Source organism: Pezoporus occidentalis, unplaced genomic scaffold (genome assembly GCF_034315485.1).
Source record: "Pezoporus occidentalis ecotype Australia unplaced genomic scaffold, CSIRO_AGI_Poc_V1 ctg23, whole genome shotgun sequence".
NCBI lineage: Eukaryota > Metazoa > Chordata > Aves > Psittaciformes > Psittacidae > Pezoporus > Pezoporus occidentalis.
In genome coordinates, this window is record NW_026914180.1 from 49,877 (window position 1) to 72,159 (window position 22,283).

The 22,283-nt window shown below is 38.1% G+C and overlaps 1 protein-coding gene across 11 annotated transcripts in view; it reads right to left on the bottom strand.

Moving 5' to 3' along the window:
• Positions 1 to 22,283, bottom strand: part of ADCYAP1R1 (ADCYAP receptor type I) — a 138,077-nt gene that overhangs the window by 32,155 nt on the left and 83,639 nt on the right. For 6 of the 11 annotated variants that reach the window (XM_062621330.1, XM_062621332.1, XM_062621329.1 and 3 more), the window contains 6 exons: positions 10,515 to 10,556; positions 8,631 to 8,734; positions 7,974 to 8,071; positions 7,400 to 7,532; positions 5,093 to 5,246; positions 2,421 to 2,481 (listed from right to left, as the gene is read on the bottom strand). In XM_062621330.1, the coding sequence (XP_062477314.1) occupies positions 2,421 to 2,481; positions 5,093 to 5,246; positions 7,400 to 7,532; positions 7,974 to 8,071; positions 8,631 to 8,734; positions 10,515 to 10,556 (592 nt within the window). Of the gene's footprint in view, positions 1 to 2,420; positions 2,482 to 5,092; positions 5,247 to 7,399; positions 7,533 to 7,973; positions 8,072 to 8,630; positions 8,735 to 10,514; positions 10,557 to 11,197; positions 11,234 to 22,283 lie in introns of all 11 variants that reach the window. The other 5 variants (XM_062621328.1, XM_062621334.1, XM_062621336.1 and 2 more) reach the window with 1 other exon arrangement.

The window sequence follows — 22,283 nt, forward strand, 5'->3', positions numbered from 1 at the left end:
TTACATACTTCAGTCAACAAAGCCTAGAAACTTGAAATCCCCCCAGACCTATGGGGATAATGGCTGAGGTTTTCAAATGAAAAGCAATATTTCTGAGCTACCTCACTTTAGATGCCCAACTTAAAATATTTGAAAGGGGACAAATGTTACTTACATACAGTATGTATGTTCTATGATTCTATGTTGATGACTTTTCAGTTATCAACAATTGCATGCCACAAAAGCACCTAAACTCACCACCTATATTCTAAATTATTTGCACGCATTTATAAATTAGGTGTCTTCTTTGGGAAATTATCCACTATTTGCAGAGCTCAACCTCTTTAAGATGCACATTAAATCTACCCTGAAAGTCTTCAGTGTGTTGACCAATATTGGAAGAATCTGTGCAAATTCTAACATTAATCTAGCTGTACAAATAGACACTGATGTATGGCAATTTGTCTATGCAGAAATGAGAAATGAGAATTACCTCTTCCAGTTCCAGTCATCTGTATTGAAGACATCTACAGCCCAGACAATTATCCCAGGCTCTGGCTGGGACAAAGAGACACTTGGAGGTTTTTTTCCACACTCATGTATATTAAATTTGCACTCTGGGGTGATACATCATCCCCTACAAATCCCTATTGTTCTTAGACTTATGCTTCTCCTTTTACATGATGTGTCCCCAGCACGCTTAATTTCCAATGCCTACTTTGTAGATGTCAACAATGAATCAGAACAAGCCCACACAAAGGTTTTTTTTCAAGGACTTTTTTGTCCAGCCCCCGTGACAGCTATAGGATGGATGTGGTGGAAGAAACACCATCTTCTCCTCAGGTGAACATGACCAGAAGGAAAAAAAACATTGCACAACAGAACAGTCTGTAGTATCAGCTAACAAGCTGTACTATCTAAAGAGGCTCCCCGATTTCTTTCAAATGCATTGCTACAGTGGCGATCAGACACACAGGACTCTTTTTCATGATGAATGAAGGGAAGAGAGCCAGTGGGCAGGTGAAGGGATGTGATTTCCACTTGAAAAGGCCAGGGTCTGACCTCTGGTACATCTCTGGTGTACATCTGGAATAACTCCATCTAATTCAGCAGCACAGGTTTGAATAAACTGACAGTTGCATTTCTCTGCACAAACCTATCCTGTCAGTGACACGAATCAGGAGCTGAAGTCAAGGAAGCTCTGCCAGGTTTATAAGGAGCAAGCAGGAGGAGACTCAGACACAGTCTGTATTTTAGTCCATGCCTCTGCGACTCTGGTTTCCCAGTTCAGTAATTTCTGCAGTGTTTTTAGGCTCATGCTGGCTTTCCCCCCTCCCCCAGAACAATGCTTGCTGATTTTTAAAAAGTAACCACTGAGACTCTCAGCAAGAATATGTCTAAATCTGTTGCATGCGAAATAGCTTCTCTAACTAAAAGAAAGGAGTGGGCTTTTTTTGCTGTTTTGTTTTTTTTCTTGTTCTTCCTTCTGCAAGACATTCTCCCTACCCTCAAATCCAAAGACTGTTTGGACTACTAAGATAAATTAATACACTTAAGACCAGTGTTGTAATCATAATAATGACACAGCAGGGTGTTCTGGCTTGCTTTGCATGGAAATAAATGATTCAATTTGTATTAATGTAAAAATAGAACACTGGGTCAAAGCACTAGCAACCCCAGTGGAGGAAGGGCTTTATGTGCTTTCCAAAAAAAACATGAAAGACAAGGATGAAGAAACCTGATGAAACAGTGAGTCTCTGCAAATTCTGAATCCAGGTACCTCTATCATAAGGTGAAATTCAAACATAAGCCTAAGTCTCTCAAAAATGTGACTTGGAAGATAAAGATGCCTTTCATTCAGATCAAGGCTTTTAAAGAACCGCTGCTGGATTTTAAAAAATTTATTCAATCATCTCCCTCATTCCCAGCATTTTTCTAACATTTCACCAAGTTCAAACATAGCTGTCATGAAAAAAAGCATTGCTAAGCTTGTGTTTTCACATGTCCATTCCTACAAGCTATATATGCTGCTCTATCGGACCAATCTATGGTCTACTGAGATGTGCAGGACCACCTCTGGGACCAGCTTTTCCTTCTTATCCTTTTTTAAAAAATATGGGATATTTGCAGGATTTTTCCTTACCAGAACAGACCGATTGGGTGGAATCCATCCCTTGAATTCTTTCTGAAATTATTCCATTTCCTCTTTTTCTTTTTTTCCACACAGAAGACAGGATACAGATTTTTGTCTCATCCTTACTCATTTCATTCACCAGGTTTGTTGAAAAAACTCTTTAAGGGAAAGCTAAACTCCTAATTGCCTTTGTAAATCAAAGCTCAGCAATGTCTTGTGCAGATTTCACTCATCAGAGTAATTTCTATCTCATCCTTGCCATCGTGCTGAATGCACATGAAATGATTTTCCACTCAGCAATACCTACCCAGTATCATCAAAGTGAAGTCTCAGCACTGCCCAGACAGTGACACAAATTGTTGGGGTACCTGCAGAAGACAAGATGCTGATATCATTAGCAGTCTAGACACATTTAGTATTCAGCAAAGAGCATTTTTTGCAACCTCTCCACTGACATTTTATTTTTGATAGCACTAGTGAATGAAAAAAATGCAATTCATAACATTCATTTAGAGCTCTAGAAACATCTGTTTCAGTCAGAGGATCAGTTGGTCTTGGTGGGATTGCAGAAGCAAAACTGATAACAGGAAATATTTATGTTGTTTCAAGTTATTATTGCTCAAAGTTGTTGCACTGCATCTTGTTGCATGAATAGTAAACCATAGTCTGTACAAAATAAAAGCAGTGACATCAGCTTCCATGTCAAGAGTTACTGTAATTATGAAATAATTGCAGAGTGGCAGATGTTAAGCTGTAATGGCATTATTGTATTCTTTGTATTATTATTTTTTTTTGTTGTAAATGCTTTGCATATATTGCATTTTCTCTGGTATTGTGTAAATAAATTATTTTGCTTTGCTTATTCTACCAAAACAAATCAGTAGAGGATAGTTTTCCTTTCCTCACAGGAATATTTATTTCTCTTTTTCAGGGAAAAAAAAAGGGCAAAACAGACACCAAAAAGAGAATATAGGGAGCAAGAATTTAATTTCTACTTCAGACATTTCTTTACTCTTTAAAAGATGCACGTAAAATACAAATTAACTCAAACCAGTAAGAATCCACTGAGAAACCTGGACTTATTTTCCTTTCTAAAACACTAGAAGTGGGGTTTTCAGTGGAAATTTTTATAAAACAATGCAATTTTGAAAGACAACTCTGGGTAAGCTGGATCTACATTTTATGGAAAATAAAATCGTTGGCTAGGAAACTGCCTACATCTATTCAGGCACCACTGTAAAGATGAAGTGCTAAAACACAAACAAAGACCTTGAAAACCCTAGCTTGCAGCAGTGAATGAGAGTGTCATAAATTGACAGGAACAATTATGTTTCATACATTTTGAAAGGCTGTGTTGATGTCACATTAATTAGTCATTCAACTGATCCACTTAAGTGAGTCTCTGTCAAATCTCATATTCCCACTATCAGAAATAAAAATATCCCTGTTAGACCTATGTGACTGATAAAGCCCTCCTCCTTTAAAAAAGCACACAGAGCAATATTTGAAAGGAAAATGAGAGGAAGAAATAAGATGACAGTCGTTGGGGAAAAGAAATCATGCCTATTCAGTTTAAACTGAAGTCCGCTTTTCTCATATGAGACTACCTAGAAAACATTGAGATCTTTGTGCACTTAACAGTTGCACAACAATAAAAATAGTGTTTAAATATCAAACATGGGTCTTGTGCTAGCTAGTTTGCACTGATTTGCACTATATAGAATAGTGTTGCAAATCTGAAAGATGGGAAGGAGGCAGAGCTAGACTAAATATGTTATAAAAATATAGTTTAAAAAGCACATTCTAGATCAGTTTGGAGTTTTAAACCATTTGCTATATAAATATACATACACTCACATTCATTTTCTTTACATCAAAATGTATATATGTATCTTCAGCACCTTCTTTTCTGCTTCTGAGTATCATTAGAAAACAGGAAGCCTCAAGGCTGAGTAGAGAGCTATTCTTGCTGACTGTGCTTCTGCCCTGAGTAAGGAGCAGGCATTAGGAGAGATCTCAGGAAGACAGCAGTCTATCCAGAGAATTTACAAGCATATTGCATATTTAAGAGGAAAATATTATCTAGATCAACATAGCCATATGGATTTCTCATTAATCAAACGAGGACACTGATGTGCTCAGCACATTTTAAGAAACAGATAAGGAACCAGGTGCTGCAAAATTCTGAGCTCTTGCTTATTGTTGCTCCCATACAAATCCTTCCCCACCAGCTCTGAGCTGGGGGGCTGCTTTTGCCCTACAAACTTGCACCCAGAGTCTGGAAGTTTAAGGTAAGTGGTTTGTATGTAGACTTTACTCATAAGCATACAGGATTATTTTCATATTATTTCAGAAGTATGTTTAAGTATAAAAAATGAGTATAAACTTCTTAGATTACATTTAAAATGAATGCATTCTACATTCATTATTTGACTTCTGCACAGAAATGTCAACAAAGAACTGTTTGATTTAATATGTTACAGGATTCCATTTATCTTCAGAAGGCCAGAATGAAAAATAATTACACTGGTTATCATCGTGCAGCTGGCCTTTCTGAAACAAATCTCATTTCTTCACACTGCAAGCTTCAATTTCCCATTCAGGTAGGATAAGCATATGTGGATATCCTTTGGATAAATTTTCAATTTAGCTATTACTGGAAAAAAGGTACAGATTAAGTTTTAGAAAATGGACTAGATAGCATTGCAGATTTGATTAAGATGAAGAACTTGGCATCGAGATCATATCTTGTAGAAGGAAATTATCAGTTGTGGACTACATCTCTGGAAGAGATGTAGTGTCCTCCAGATTTCAATTCAATTCTATTGAGACAAAAAAAAGCACAGGTTGGTTTGGTCTGCAGTGGTCCTTCTATACAAAGACTAAAAGTATCTTTTGAAACTACATGTGGAAATATTAGATGGCTCATGGAGTTGTCTTGCACACTGAGATGCATTTTAGACAAGAAATGTCACATACCCCAGCCAATAATAGTGTACCAGTAGAAATATCTCCTCTCTGGAAAAAAGGTTTCAACTAATAAAGTAAAAAGGTACAATCCCTCAATGAAAAGCCAGAAGTAGTTGGACATGACACAGTAGTGAAAGAACACCATCACTGCTTTGCATTCCACCTGCAGAGAATCAAGAAAAACAAAGTTATTTCCATGTTGTTTCCACCTAACAGACAGAAAAAAATGCTTTCAACCTCTCCAAATCTCTTAGGTGAAAGGAACACAGCTGGGACTAATATTATATACTTTTAATAGTAAAGTTTTAAAAGCATGAGAAGAATGTGAGGTTCCACTTAGACAGCAAAGCTTGAAAGGGCAGGTAGCCAATTTTAGCAGTGGGAGATGGTCAATGAGTGTTTGCAGACTGCTTGAGAATGTCTTGCGTTGGTGGGAGTTCACACTGTCAGTGTACACTAATTGTTAGATTTAAGCCCCTTTCCAAGGATTAAGTGCAGAGAAGAAAAGAATCCAGTTGTGTATTGAGAAACCTAATGAAGGATGTGAAATGGCAGGATGACTGTGGAAAGCCCTGAGAGTGGGATCGGAAAGGATGCACCCTCCTGTGTGCAGTTGAGAATTGAACTTCCTTGCCATTTGAGGGTGTTGTCACTCAGGGACAGAAAATGAAAGTAAGCGTAAATGTAAAGAAAGCAGAGTGATTTACAGTAAAAAATGACAGAAGCTTTCATTCATTTACTGTGGGAGGAAAGCAGAGGACAAAAGAGAAAAAAAGAAAAAAGAAGGAACTGGGGTTGTTTGGCCTGGAGAAAAGGAGGCCCGGGGAGACAACATTATTTATCTCTACAATTACCTGAAAGGAGGTTGTAGAGAGGTGGGGCTTGGTTTCAGTTCCAAGAATGGCCTCAGTTTGTGCCGGGGAAGGTTTAGATTGGATATTAGGAAGAAAATCTTCACTGAAAGGGTTGTCGAGCTTTGGAACAGGCTGCCCAGGGAAGTGGTTGAGTCACCATCCCTGCAGCTAATACATATACACTTGTATATGTGACACTTCGGGCATGGTTTAGTGGTGGACTTGGCAGTACTAGGTTAATGGTTGGACTTGATGATTTTAAAGGTCTTTTCCAATCTAAATGTTCTATGATTCTGTGTTTCAGTGATAAAAGCCTTAGATGAAAACTGAGTTCTACCCTGACTCTGTGAGAGTACGACATACTTGCTTTTCCAGTATTGCATCCCAGTGAAACATCATTAGCCCTACAAAAGTAGGACTTTTCAATAAATCACAGCAGAATCAGGGTATAAACTGAAACTCCTGCCTGGGGCAGTAGGCAGCTGACAATTTTGACTGGTTCCCATTTGCCCTCCATCCTCTGGGTCAAAGCTACAACCAACATGTTGAAACCATCAGAACTGAGTTTCTTCATGGAAACTGTACCAGGGCTGAAGATCTGGTCATTAGATGGCTTATTTTAACGTGTTCAAAACAAAACAAGCAGATGCCACTATTAGAAAAGCAGTATGAACAAGCTACACATCTAACAGGGCTTCAGCTTTATCATGGAGAAGAATTAAAACCAAATCTAGTTTCAGTGACAAAGAAAAGGGTGATTAAGAAACTACACAGCTGCATTTTCCTTGTGGAAATGACTCATAGGGAATTTAGCTCATAACTGTATGGATAAAGGAGATCTCAGTTTGGGAATTCACTGCAATTTTATCACAATTACACCCAATGAGCTGACTTATCAAATCAAATACTAGCCTTAAATGTGAAAGGAATTGGAATTTACATGTAATATAGAGCTAAGCGCATCTGTGAAAGAGACTGCTTTCCATGAAACCGCACACTTTTAACACATAGATAATACCAATGATTTTTTTGAGATTGTGACCCTAAGAGGTATTTGCTATGACTGAATGGTCACCCTACTGACATATAGCTCTGGCTGACATCCAGAACAAATGAGGCTCTAGAGAAAAACCAGACCTTCAGATGAAGGAAATTGCTTGTGTCTGCTCACATCCCACCTATTACTATGTAGATCTGTGAAAGGGAGAAGCAACCTGAGTATAGTCAGAAATCAAAACCTGTAGATTTGTTCTGAAGGATGGAATGCTGGATGTTAATGACATCATGAGACAATAAAATCCACAGTTTTGCTGTAAACCAGGAGGGAAATTTACCACTAATTACCTCTTCTCCCAATAGCTTCTCAGTTTATGATACCCAACAGACTGCTGCCTGCCTATTTTTTTGTTACTTCATGCTGAAAAGAATAAAGGAAAAAGGCTTTGGCTTCGGTTTTACTTACTGTTGAGATGAAACAGTGGTTGCCATCCTGTTCAGCATACAGAACACCATCTTTAATGAATACAGATATTGCACGAAGGATGAATGAAACAAAGAGGTTCATGTGGATAAAATTTCGAGTGCAGTGAAGCTTCCTAGAGAAGATAGAACAAAGGGAGAGGAAAAGAACAGGGAGGGAAAAAAAAATAAATTTTCTTTCATGGAAATAGCACACTAGGCCAGTCTGCACACATGGCCAGAACATCTTGGCACTAAGAACAGCAACATCTGAAAAGCAGGACTGTCGACAGTACTGATACTAAACCTGACCAAGAGTAGTATTTGGAGATTTTCCTGCAAAGGCATGCAGGTTAGAATAAAATATAGCCAGCCCAATGCAGCTTCTGCAGTTGCATTTACAGTCTACTAAAATGTGACTACTAGATTGTGTCCAAGCTGGGATAACCACTCTATTAAGTTGTCTCCCTCTTATTCTGCATCTGGTGAGATAAAAGCTCAAACATTGTTTTGGGCAGATGATCTCCCGTTTCTTTCCTCCAGTGACTGAACAACTCATGTCTTATGTCCTGACTCACCTGAAACGACACAGGATAACCATGGCAGTGGTTAAGGAAACAAGAGAAGTGCTGTATCCCACAGTATACAGAGCCTTCACAGATAGATAGTAGTAATCCTTGGGAGGCAAAGAACACACGATTAAACAGTTCATCTATGGTCACATCTTCTTTAGCCTGTCAATGTGCAGTGGGAACCATAGGCAGGACTTGTTTCTTGAACAGCCTGGTTGTTTTCTCCTCTTGGTTCACCTGAGATCTTACTTCATATTAGAGCCTTGCTCTATGCCTGGCATGCCCTTGGGTCTGCATACCATGAAGCTTATTTCTCAGGGAGCTAGCAAAGGATGTCTACGTTCCTTTGACCACTCTGCATGCATCTTCAGAAAAAAAAACTAGTTGACTAAGGGATTCTTTAGTCAATAAGGGAGGAACTGGAGGCTAATCCATGCTTCTAGAAGTTAAAAGCTGTATCAACAGTAAACACTCATATTCTGAAAATATTCAATACAGGAATAGGAAGAATCTCACTTCTCACATTTTTATGCTTATGAATACCTGATTATTTCATTCTAATCACCATCAAATCAGAACATGAGCATAGGCTGGACAAAAACCAGCCTGTTGCTTCCCCCCCCCCCCCCTTCATTTGTTTTTTATTATAAGATTCATTCTCACCTGGTTATCTGACTCTGTTTCATTTTCATCAAAGCCACAGGCATCATAATAATGAGGAAAAGGTTCAGACCAGCCATCTTCGGTGCAATTTCTGCTGATGTCCCCTATGCCAAGTACATTTGGGAATGTGACATTGCTGAAGCAAACTGCAGTACACATCCTCCCTCCCTTTTGGTACATGACCAAATCAAAACCCACAGTACTACTGGGGGTACTATTTATCCGGCTAGCCATAGAAGACTTTAATGGCATCTTGAAAGTTCAATGACATTTCTAATGACCCAGTTCTACAATAGGGACCTACAGATGTTTACTACTACAACTGGTCACAAGAGAGAAAAAAAGGTTTAACCAGTATAGTCAGTGACTCCAAGACATCGAAGACCTCATTCTCAAGTGGGTACTTAAAACAGTGGTCAGCTAAATGTGCATTTCTCTCCATTGACTCTGAAAGGCATCCAGAGAATACAGATTTGATGTAAACATCTACACTTCAGATGGCCAAAGGTTAGGTCCAGTACTTAAATATAAACACTTTGTGCTATTAAAGATAATCTATATATAAGACATATGCAATGAACTGGCAAAAATACACAAGGCTAACATGATTTTTTGGAGCGGCTGCTGAAAGCCAGGCAGGAAATTATGGGATATGTAAAATAGCTATTATATGTCTATGATGAGGCAGCTGGATTGTTCTCCTATACTCAGATAACATGTATCCCACTCATTTATTTTCAAGACTAGGCTCTGATCTAAGTGACTTTGTGAGAAGTGTTTCTAGGGAAACAAAGGAAAGATGGAGTGGGAATTTTTTCCATCTCTGTCTAAATAGCAAAATGTTCATTTACATCTCCAGATGTCCAGTGTGATTTCAGTTCACAATTTTAAACCTGCTTCAGAGCTTCTCACATTTCCCTGTTCCAAGCCCAGTTTATAAACTTACTCTGAAACAAGTGATTTTAAAGACACTCAATGCTGGCTCAAAGAAAACCTCATTCTCTTTTTCTATCTTTTTACCCTAATTGCTTGGCTAATCTCATTTAAGGACTAGCTCCTAAATGGCTTTCACTAACACAGTTAAAAGATTTAAAACTGTATCAGAAAGCAAGAGCTGGGGGTAGAAAAGGAAAGTGTCTCTTGACACTCACTTTCCTACTGAGGCTGCCTCAGGTGGGATGGCCTCCATGGTGCTCTTTCTAAGCACCATTATTCTTTCCAGAGCTCAGTGACCTGGTTGAAAAATTAAAGATGGGCTGCTGCCTGCACTTGCTACTCTCCAGCACAACAGAACAGTTTCCATTTATTGAATTATTCCACTTCTTGGAGTTTGAGCTGTACCATGACCAAAACTGATGGAAATTTCCAAGGTGTTTTGTTGCTTGGTTTTGTGTTTCTTTTAAAGTTGTGCAACTTCACATTCTTAGAGCAGTTTAGTCAAATAGCTCATAACACTAGCAATGACCTTATTTTCAGAGAATTTGCTTGCCATCCATGCAGCAGAATATATCTATTTAATCACAGCATTCATTTAACAGCAGTGCATTACTTCGAAAATTCTAGTAAATTACTCTTGCACATTCATTGCTAGTTTTTTATGGAAAATAAGCACTGAATCACGGTGTTGACTTTCTTTAACATTATTCAGTAATTATTGTTAAATGGGTAAATATAATTTATAACAACACACTTGCTAGTTTTCAAGGCTCAATAGTGGATGAATACATTTTCATAATACTGCTAAAAGTAACGTACCAGAAAATGTGTCACCATAATTAGAACTGATTTATAAAATAATACCTAAATGGAAGGATAAAAGCTTGGAGCTTCCATCTTAACAGAGTTGAAATAAAAAAAGAAACATTCCATGGTTCTGTTTCTTACCTAGGGGAGACTGGGCTGTGCTTTCCAGCAGGTCATAATCACCTATAAAAGTGGAAATCTGGCATGAAATTGTTTTGATTGTGTTTTTTATTAGGACTCAAACTGGTCTCTGCAGAAATCAGTGAATAGAATCCAACTGATTTTGTTTGCATCAGGCCCAAAGGCAGTATATACTCAATTCTGTATTTTTAGAAACTAAACACACTTTTACTTGTGACTTTAAATCAACACTGAACCTTTAAAACTAGAAAATTTCTATTGCAAACTGCAAGCACATAGCTAAAAACACATACAATCAAACTAGGACAAATTTTATTGTAAAACTAGTGAAGTCAAATATTGTACCTTTAGAAATTTAAATTTTTAATCCATAGATATTTAAGTATGATCAGTTTTCACAGAATTAATGAAAAATAATTTTCATCTATTAATTACAAAAAGCAGTAATTAATTGCTTTTAAGGAAGATAGTTTAATTTTTTTATTTTGGGTTAAATCACATTGTTTTCTAGGAATTTATCAGATTTTTACTTTCACTTATCAGAGTGTTACAAAGACCTACAGGTATTCATCATCATAATGGCTTATACCCAACTTTTCAATAATTTGATATTACCATGTGCTCTACATGCTATCTTTGAGAAGAAAGGTACATAAGAGGTAGTCAGCACAACTGGTTCTTACCTGCATGGGTTTGACCCAGATTATCTACTTCCCAACCTGAAATGAGAGGAATAATTACTTTTATTTTGATAATAGTTTGCGATTTGATTTTGATAATAATTTGCTTCCTATTAGAGGAATGGATGTAGCACAGCTTAGAGAAGAACTGCAAAAAAAAATTTTGTTTAAATTCTTTTTCAAAATCAGTATTGTACATTTATGGTTGGAAAGCGTTTTTCAGAAGATGGTCAATTGCAATGTACTGCTAGATTTCTGGATATTATGGATTTTCATTAAACTCTAGGAAGAATATGAAAATAGATGAAGCAGCTTTTTTTTGGTTGGTTTAGGGTTTTTTTTTAGAGGAGAGGGAAGGTTCTGAAATAAGAAAGACCCACACATTTCCAAAATACTGTGCTGAAATCCACGGCGATCTGTGTGCCACAAATACAAATGGTACAATGGGAAATGAATAAACTTTAGATTTGCATAAAAAAAAAAATCCCTCCCAAAATAAATTCTTGGGATTATCTCAAACCAAACTCCCACCCACCCTACTAAATAATTAACCTGAACTTCACGCCAGTCAGACTTTCCCGAATCCTCAGTGGAGCACGGGCTCAAACTCGGCGCTGGGCAAGCATAAAGAGCAGCTGCCTAAAGCCACCAGGTGGTGGTGTTGCATCGTGCATGGAGACGAGCCTGACAGCTGCCTTGAAAAACCCCTGCCAGGGGCCCACGACCAGGGAAAAAAATGCTTCCGACTTGACCGCTACGGCAGGTTAAATGTTTACATTAGCTTAGCGCTGTATCCTCTGGAGTAACCACAGGGCTTCAGGTTCTTCTTCTTTAACCCTGAACACATGGTCAAATCTTAACTAGGGACTGGAAAAACAATTCATCAATTTGTACAAGACAGTTTTTATTAAAAGTAAAATCCAATCAAAGATTGATCTTTGATTCTATGGGAAAGGAAAAAGAGAGCACCTAAGGAAACAAAATAGTAAAGGGGGACTTTTGAGTACATTACTGCATAATATGCATTTTATATTTTATACTTACTCAAATACCTTGTTACATAATAAATTTAAATTCATTGATTTCTCTCCTCTAAATAAACCATCTTTTTGATCTTCTAAGATAGAAAACAGTGAATTTAATGTGAAGATGAAGGTGTGAGTCTAGAAAACTAAGCTGAAGCCTCAGGCAGGCTGTACTGTGTCTTTGAATTGATATATTCAACATCAAACCTACACATTCAACCCACTAGTTACTCTGGAAGGTTAATACTGAAAGCCATGAACATCCTTGGTCTCCTGGCTTCTCTGCCCAACTGCAGCTCTTTTCAGGGTTTTACATGTGAGAATTCTTGGATGTTTACAAATATTAGGTAAGTCTACTTATTCTAGAGAGAAGTCATCAGTGTTTGGAGTAAATGTTTTCCAGCAAAGATTGTTCAACCTGATGCATCGGACTAAACTACCAGATGCTTCAGAAGCACTATTACTGTGCTCCAGATTCTTGGCAGAATGACAGGGATGCCTCTGCAGAATATTTTGGACAAACCTGTTTGTTAATCAACAGTGGTGTAGCTCAGATACAGATGACTATGTTGCTAAAATCTGAATTCAGAATACCAACTTTAGGATATTCTGTGAGAATTTTTAGCTGTGGTTATATTAGGCAATTAGAAGATCAAAGAGCAAACCACTATTCTTTTATCACTGTCTTTCATAACCTGCTGCCAGTCAAATCAGGAGGTCATAACTGAACTGCTTGCTTACATGAGGTCACCTCACTCAGTAGCCTGTATCTTGCAACAACCCACAGAAGAAGGCTAAGAAGCTGTGAGAAAAACTCAAAAAACCCCTTCTCTGAATCATAAAAATCCAGTTTTAGTGTATCAGTTGCACAGTGTGGCTTAAATCCTGAAATGTGATATTGCAAACTTTCCAGAATTCCTGTTGGAGAAAGACCAGTCTAATATTACGCAGACTGAAGAACAATGTTCCTGGCACCGTGGCATATGACACTGATGGCTCAGAAAAAATATCTTTTTTTATCTCTAAATATTTTAAATTTAACTATTTTTCCCTATAATCTAAAAAGGAAGAAATATAAATTACCGTTATTTCACTTTATATATGGGTGGCAGTTAGTCATACTGATGTTAAAATATTAGACTGTAGTTCATTTTGAATTTTATGACATCTGTATTAAAGGTTAAAACATCATATTAATGTAGTTTTGTGAAGAGGCATTTTATTTTTTTTTTAATATACCCAAATTATTACTGCATTTTAACTGTGTTTGGCCATTATGAAGAGATTCATGTTTTTGACAACGTTAATTTTCTGATTGCTGTAGGAGGAAACTTGACTTTTATTAGCATGTTTGTCTACATCTGAGTCCTTGCTAATTTGCTGAAGAAAGTTCCAGTACAACCTTTTGCTATACAAGCTTTTAGGCTTGATCCATCAACCTAATTTTCACTAATAAGTTAAGCTACTGGAAAGTCAATTAGATTTACGTAGAACATTATGCCCTGAAGTACAGCTAAAAGTCAGAGTTTGTCTAATGAGTGTTGGGATGACATGCACATATACACAATTATATTTCTGTGGGTATGCACATATATATATATATTTATGTATGTAAGCACACAATGAGCTTACATACATACATTACAGCCACCATCTGGTTTTAAATTCTCACACACTGCTGCTGCCCTTCTCTCTGACACCATATGTTAATGTATCCTGCACCAGAATATGGATGTTTACATGACAGATAACTGTGCCAATGGCTATGTTTGCTCGCACGTATGAGAGTGCGATGGAGTTTGCACTCTACTACAGATTTCTAAATACATAGGGAGAAGGCCTGAGCTTGCATATGAGCTGGGCTTGTCAGAAGTCCAGATATGGGCACTCCCTCTTATTTTTCAAACATATACCCTAAAACTGCATTTTTGTGGGTTTTGTTTGTTTGTTTTCACCTGAGTGCCCATCTCACTCTAGAGAGACCTCAGCAAATTTACTCTGCGGTCAATGACATAATGGGCCAAATTGTAGGGCACCTCACTTTCATAAGTCCTCTCATTGCCTTACCTTTAGGACATAACAACAGATTCATGTGTTAGACTTGATTAACAAAGCAAAGACAATTATATAACAGGCTACATGAAATACATTATTATCAAAGAAATGAAAATAAATACACTTTTCATCTGCATTTTGACTGGAAACCCATTTTTCGGGGGTTTAATTAGAGGATTACATTCATGACATACATGAATGACACCTGTGCTCCTCACATGCAGTTAAAATAACAGCACAGCCCAAACTCCAGAAAGATGGACCCAACAACAGTTATTAAACTGTAACTTAGAACACCATTTATTAAATTAATAATTATACGCATTAGTCAATAAACTTCTGTGGAAGCTAATGTTATCCTTGACAAAGGATGGCTTATTCACTATATTGAGAGTGTTATTCACTATTTGACCAGACTGAATAGGCAAGTGTCATGCTTTGGGAAGTAAAGCATACCTTCCATTAGTGCTTTAACTGGCATAATTAATTAGATGTTATTTGCAGTACTACTTAGAGATGCTAGAGAAGATCCATCAGAATGTTGAACTGTTAATTCCAAAGACAAAACAGAGAAATCAAACACAGAAAATATTTCTTGTTTCTATTTTCTACAGAAAGAGGTGAAAGGGTTTTGGAGGGAAAAGTCAAAGGACTTGCCAATGGCTTCCCACAGTTAGTGGCAGAGACCCAGACCTTCCATCCCCTTTTCTTCCACATTTATCAGACTTTTTAGCTTGGTTTCATTTGCTGGGTCCCAGAAAACATAACTACCTCCTTACTGTCCTCCAACTGATGAGAAATTTGATGCAAGCAATTGTTGCTTCTGATTTAAAGTGAACAGGTCTCACAAAACTAAAGCCAAGAAACAGCCTGTGTATGATGCGCTTCGGAGCTCAGTGCAGCCTTTTAGCTCTTCTGCTTCATGCCAAATCTGTGCTGGCTGCTTTAAGTGTCAGCTGGCATGGCAACTGCTTTATCTCCCATAGGTTTGTTTATCTGAACACAAGTTGCATTTAACCCTTTTGTTCCAGCATTTGTCCCTTATTAGTGTCAGGGGGGGGCAGAATGAAAGGCTTTCAGGAACTATCCTATCCTGAAATGACTTGACCACCCTTTTCGCTTATTCCTGTTGCTCCCATCTCTGTATTATGGGCTGTAGGACTGGAGCGGGTAATCCTCCAAATGATTTTATTTTGACATTGAAATCAATGTGCAAAGCCTGCACTGTTATTTCTGTATATTAATTCTGTTCCTTTTGAAAGGGCAGAGACTGGGGCAGAGAGAGGTTATGGAAAACATTTCCTACAGTCACTTGTTATCACGCTGTCCAGCTATGTGGATGATGAGCTGATTAAGCAGGAATTCGATTTTTTTTTCCTGTTTTATACAGCACTGATTAGAAGCTAAACATTTAATTTATAAATATGAAAAAAATCAGTGAGCTCTCATGCTCGACTCCACGGCATCCACCACATTGTGCCTCTTCCCTCCCTTCCCTATTGCTGCATGCTGCTCTTCTGTACCAGCAATCTGTTCAGCCTCCTGGCAAAGCCACAGTCAAGAACAGCAGTATACTTAACAGCTTTTCTGGGGCTTTCTGAGCTCCTGACACAGATACTACTTGTATTCTGTGCCTGCTGCTTTTAATGCCCTCTGCCCAGTCCTGTAGCTGGGCATGCACACTATCCAACCACCCTGATTCCTTCATTGCAGCTCTTTTTTGGGAGGGGAAAGTGATCCAGAATCAGCTGCTAGTCTTTACAATCTCATTAAACAGGATCTGTAGAAAGTGTCAGCCAGGCAAGGTTATAGAGCACATGGCCTTACAGGTTACCTTTTCCTATGCTAAGTTCTTCCCTTCACTATTTCCAGGTATTTTTGGTCTCTCCAGCCTCATGCTCCATAGAGAATACTTTAAACTACAAATTGAAAGCTGTTAGTTACTTGACATTTGCTGTATATTGAGACAAAGGGGGGGCACAAAATGGAATATAGAAATCTTTAGAATTAGTAATTTTAAGTAATGTTAAGTTTGATGGCTTTGTAACTGTAGCAATGGAAAATTACTGAGGTGCATGATACATAGAAAAAAAAATAGAGTGCAGCTAGAGAACATACTGAGAATTCTCACAAGATAAATCGTTATAGTTGACATAGTTTTAAGAAAAAAACTGTCTAGAAGAACAGGACACAGGGATAAGGAGTATCTGGGAACTGCAGGTGTCCAGGATGGGCTACAGTTAAACTAACTGATAAGTAGGAGGGTAGGAGGATTATTATGTTTCTGGTGCTAACGAACCAATTAAACTGGTATGAGCATCTCTGAGCATCTGCTTCAAAGGCTGCCAGAAGTGATGAAGATTGTTGAAGGAAGTAAACGACCCTCAGAGACCACCACCACAATTCTGTACGCATTCGAGGAACTCTCTGGAAAATGATGTAATCCATACGGAGCCTCATGAATATGTATGTATGCCCAGTGGCTATAAAAGGACGGCTTGTGTGGCAATGGGGAGACACACGTTAGGAGGAGCTATCCCCCGTGTCTCCTGGAGCTGCAATAAAGAATACCTGCTTGTCAGCTTGAAAACTTTGATGGCAAGTTTGTTCCTGGAGTTTTCTCCAAATCAGTATTGCTGTTTGCCTGGTCAAAGGGACTTGTGAACACAATGCTCACAGAGAGACAGTATGAAATTAAATGGTATTGTTCACTGTATTTAGAAAACAAGGAAATTGAGGCAGAGGAAAATTAAGGGTAAGATTAGGAAGCCTGACTGATATGGTAGAACTGGTGCCTAAGGACATCTGAGGAGCTGATCCCATGGGGAAAATTAATCCCCTCCATTTTACTCACTTGAAGACAATTTTTTTCTGTATTTTAAATCTCCTCCCATAAAGGGCAAAGAGACTGGCACTTCTAGAGGGTTAACTGTTTTAGACATCTACCACAGGATGTGATAAACTAGCTTCTGCCACTTCTGTTTCCCAGTGGTTTGTGGAAAACATTGAGGTAAAGGCAGAGATGGAAAAAGCCCTTTCTTCCTACATCTCATACTAATCTCAGGGCACATGGTTTCATGACAGAGAAAGGAAGACACAGTGAATCATGAGTAAAGATCACAGAATACCAGTGAGGTCCCATATGAAACTATAAAGGCCATAATACATAGGTCTGGCTGAAACAGGACTGATGTACAGATATGATCAATAACACGTAAGCGGAAATTTTACTTTCCTCTTTTCTTTCTCTTTCCTATCAAAGGAAACTAGCAGTGGACTGAGGTCACCATAGCAACTGCTAAGCATCACCTAAGCATTATGTGTATCCTTATCCTATGAGGCTGGCTGTCACAGGAGCATCCATCAGAGTGCAAGAACAACACAAATATGATTGAAGGTTCTTTGACCTTGGAAGAGGGTAGGAGACATACTTCAGAGAAAAGCAAATGCTTTTCAAACAAGAAACATAGAAAATAAGAAACATCCAATGAGATTTGTATCCTGGGCTGCATCAAAAGGAGCATGACCAGTGGGTCAAAGGAGGTGATCCTGCCCCTCTACTCTGCTCTTGTGAGACCTCACCTGGAGTATTGTGTGCAGTTCTGGTGTCCTCAACATAAAAGAGGACATGGAACTGTTGGAGCAAGTCCAGAGGAGGGCCACGAGGGTGATCAGGGCACTGGAGCACCTCCTGTATGAAGACAGGCTGAGGAAGTTGGGGCTGTTCAGCCTGGAGAAGAGAAGGTTGTGTGGAGAGCTCACAGCAGCCTTCCATATCTGAAGGGGACATATAAGGATAATGGGGAGGGACTCGTGATTAGGGACAGTAGTGACAGGATATGGGGTAATGGGTTAAAACTTAAACAGGGGAAGTTTAGATTGGATATAAGGAATAAATTCTTTCCTGTTAGGGTGGTGAGGCACTGGAACGGGTTGCCAAGGGAGGTTGTGAATGCTCCATCCCTGGCAGTGTTCAAGGCCAGGTTGGACGAAACCTTGGGTGAGATAGTTTAGTGTGAGGTGTTCCTGCCCATGGCAGGGGGGCTGGAACTTGATGATCTTGAGGTCCTTTCCAACCCTAACTATTCTATGATTCTATGATTCTGTTATCAGTTATGAAATAAGCCCTAGAGAAGAAAGCATATTAGATCGCTTGCTTAAAGGCAAGAATGAATGTGTGCCCAGCACACCTAAAACCTTGCAACTGAAACTCCTTTCTCTGCTATTTGAGTCAAGAGAATAAAAAAGAATGGAGTAAAGGTTGAAGCATCTGCCCACGCTGCACCTGCACTGATACTTCAATGTATTACCTTTGGATGTCCAAGTGTTCTTCAAACTACTGAGCAGCTCTCAGAATGTCCCACACTTGCATGCTTCCCAGAGAAGCATGATTTTTTTTTATTTTCCAAGGCCAAAATAGATTTCAGAACATACTGACAAGGTTCCTGAGCTGCATTATAGCTTTCCCCTGTCCACTGCACTATGTCACCTTGCAAAGGACCAATGAGCTGATCTTTAGCTGAAATGTTCTTGGTTGTGATATATGTTTGTGTTATCAGAGACATGGAGTCTTATGTCTTGGTAGGAAAGGTCATAAAATATCCTTTTCCTGTAAAAAACATCTATGAGGCCTTACATACTCAACTGGAAATTTAGATACAGTTAACATTCTTTGATGGCAGTATTTTCCTCCCATTTCCCTCTGCATTGCAGATAGACTTTGTGATGCTGTGACTGAGGAGACATGCTTAATTATAGCTTGTCCTCCTCGCTTTGGAAAAGCTGAAGTAATCCCATGGCTTTACTGCCTGTGGAAAACCGAGGGATGAAAACCGGCAGGAAAAGGCTTGTTATCCCATAGCACTATTAGCCTGGTTATTGGGAAGGCTTATTATTTTTAACAGCAACACTTGGTAGGTCTTTTGTGCTCATTCCTTATGTCACAGTTCTTCCTAAGGCTTGCTGAACACTAAGCAACAATAACACACAGGCAATTTGCAGACAGCTTTGAAAGCTGTCCAGAACTTTAGCTGATGTATATGTATTTGTATATATAATACATATAAAGCAGACACCTTTGCATTTAGCTTGCTTTTGAATGCTACATAGAATTTCTTATGAAGTGAAGGATGAAACTAAGGTATGCATTAAGCTCTGATGGCTCCTTATTATTCCCATGATGAAAATGCCATAGGATGGGTCATGTCTGCTTCTCCCCTCGGTTTTCATGTAGGATGCTTAAATACCAACCAAGGGTGAGATATACTTGAATGGAAATCAAGACCTTTGCATTGATCTATTGCCTTGCCTACTTGACAGGCAAATGCAATTTCCAATTTCAGTCTGCTGCAATGCTGACCTTAATTTCAGCTAGTAGCAAAGAAAACCCACATCTTCTGCTTCAGCAGAAAGAGTACAATCTTCCAGATACATTTTGTTGTTTAGAAGGCCCCTGATCTTTAACAGTCACCTTGTCTTTCTGTCTATATAAAACAATATACCTCAAAGTAATAGAAATGTTAACTTGCAAATATTTTTAATAGATTTCACCTTGGGAAGAAAATGACTTTATTGTTTTTTCACCCAGTTTGGGAGTATGCACCAGTTTCACAGTGGTATGCCGTCAGTACTTAAAAGACTTTATCAGGACTGTTTCCCCAGAAATTACACAGAAGGGCTTTCTACATATGAACATGTAGTATAACTTCCCCTCTCATTAACTCTTCTCTTGTCGTCTTATTCTGATTAGGGATAAGATCTAAACTCGGACAGGAGAAAAGAAGCCACAGATGAGTTCCCAAACCCAATTAACCCTGCATTCACAAATCCTGTTATCCGCCCATGACATATCTAGTACAGAATATATGAGGCTTGGTGTTCTTACAACACAGTACTTGAGTGTTTCAGTGTTTTTAATGGGATCAGTAATAGACTATTTTCAGTAATAGACTATTTTCATTTTCTTGTTCTCAGGGACAATAAAGCTCATTGGCTAAGCACTAAAGTCATAACTTCAAGAGCAGCAGCAAGCCAAACACTTCAGTTCAAAAATGTGAACATAGGATATAATTTACTCTTAAACTCTGTAACACCCAGATACATTCTTTATTCTACTGAATTTTAATTAGGACCCCTTAATCCTGGTATCAACATAGGATGCTTTTTATTTTGGTGAAAATTATGTGTATTTTCTCTGTTTCACATAGTAAACCATGCTTCGTAGTAATGGTCTGTTGAGTGTAGCAGGTAGTGTCCTAGAACTGAGCACAAGATAAACATTCTGAATTGCTGGAGGATTCAGTAAAAGCTAATCATATTTATTATTTGGATTTGTGAATGAAGGCGTTTTTGCAACGTGGAGAATCACAAACTACCTATTATAATTTGTATTAGTTTTTACTGCAAATCAAAGATCTATAAATATGCTCATTTCTGATCTGGCCATTGGTCCATTGAAGTAATGCACTTTATAGGTTCCAGAATAACTCAGCTGTGCAGGACAAAGAAAGAAAAGCACAGTCTTAGCTTCTGTAGATTTCCACTGCTCGGCAGCCTCACCTTTGTCTGGAAAAAAAAGTGGAAAAGAACAAACCAGAAAATTTTCCATCCAGGAGTGCAGATCACTGTGTTGAGGCCATCTTTAGGTCTTGTTATGTCATATTGAAATGCAACATCATAGCTTAACGCATGTTTTTTTTTTTAACTCCTTTGTAAAGATACCTTAGAATGCTTTAAATATACCCCTTTCTAGAGTGGTTGTCTCTAGAGGTGGTACTGGAAAGCCACTGGAGAAGGCATAATATACAACAGCAACATCATGGAAGCTACAGCTCCTGATGAAAATAGAACTGAATTAATAGATACCAATGAAAGAAATTAATGTTGAAAAGGAAAAGAAATTAAAAGCCACTGTAAAACCTTAACCTACTAGATTAGAAAAAACTCAGGAACTAATGTTTTTCTCGTGTGGAGTGATTTAAAAAAATACCTTTTTGCTCACAGTCTGCAGGAAATGAAAAATTCCGGTGATCTTGAAGGATCAGAGAAGTGAAATGAAATTTTACAAGGAAGTGTCAGCCACCACATAGCATGCTATTTAACATTAGGCTTTCTGTATGATGTTGCCAGCAGTTCAAATGTTAGTCCTCAGTTCAACTGAAGTGAAGGTTAGAGTGTATTTTCAAATTAAAACCAGCAACAGCTGGTAATTTTAGCTAAATCCATAGTTTGATTTTGTTTTTTTGCCAAAGCATCTCTCCATGTGACTGTTTTATTTGCTTAATTTTTTTTTTTGTAGACTCTCTTTTTTCTTTTTCACTTTTAATGCATATGGAAATCAGACAACCAAGTCAAGGAAGCCAAATTCCTTTCTGAAATTCATAAAATGAACAGCCTCCTCCAGTGACTTAATTCATCTCAAGATAAGCATTTGAGATAGGTCAGATCAAACATCTACAAGTGCTTATTACTTTCCATCTACTGAACCAGAAATCCATATGATCAGTTCAGACTTACACATATAACTTCTAGACGTTTAATGCCAAGTGAGATAATTAACCCCTACCCCCTCTTTAAGATTAGCATATCATATGGTTTGGCTGCTGTTATACAAGCAGCTATGCTTACAGGTGCTTCAGTGCTTCACCAGAAAATCTTTTAAAAGTATAATTTGAAGTTATTGCTACTGTTTTTAAAAATTATTTATGAACATACAAAAATGCTGCTGCATTAAGAATATGCTATTCATAAATATTAATATCAATGCCTAGCCTAGTTATATATTCTAGAAACATAGCAACAGCCAGAAAACACTATAACAATCCATAAATGTGATTAGCCATGTCTTAGAAACATTTTAGTTATCGATTAATCCTTTATTTTAAGAACCATCATAAAATTATTCTTTTTTCATTAAGCCCTCATTGAAACAGATATACTTGTCTAATGAGAATTAGCACCAATCATAGTGAAAACTCCTTCTGATTCACCCAAGAGAGTGATTGTGGATA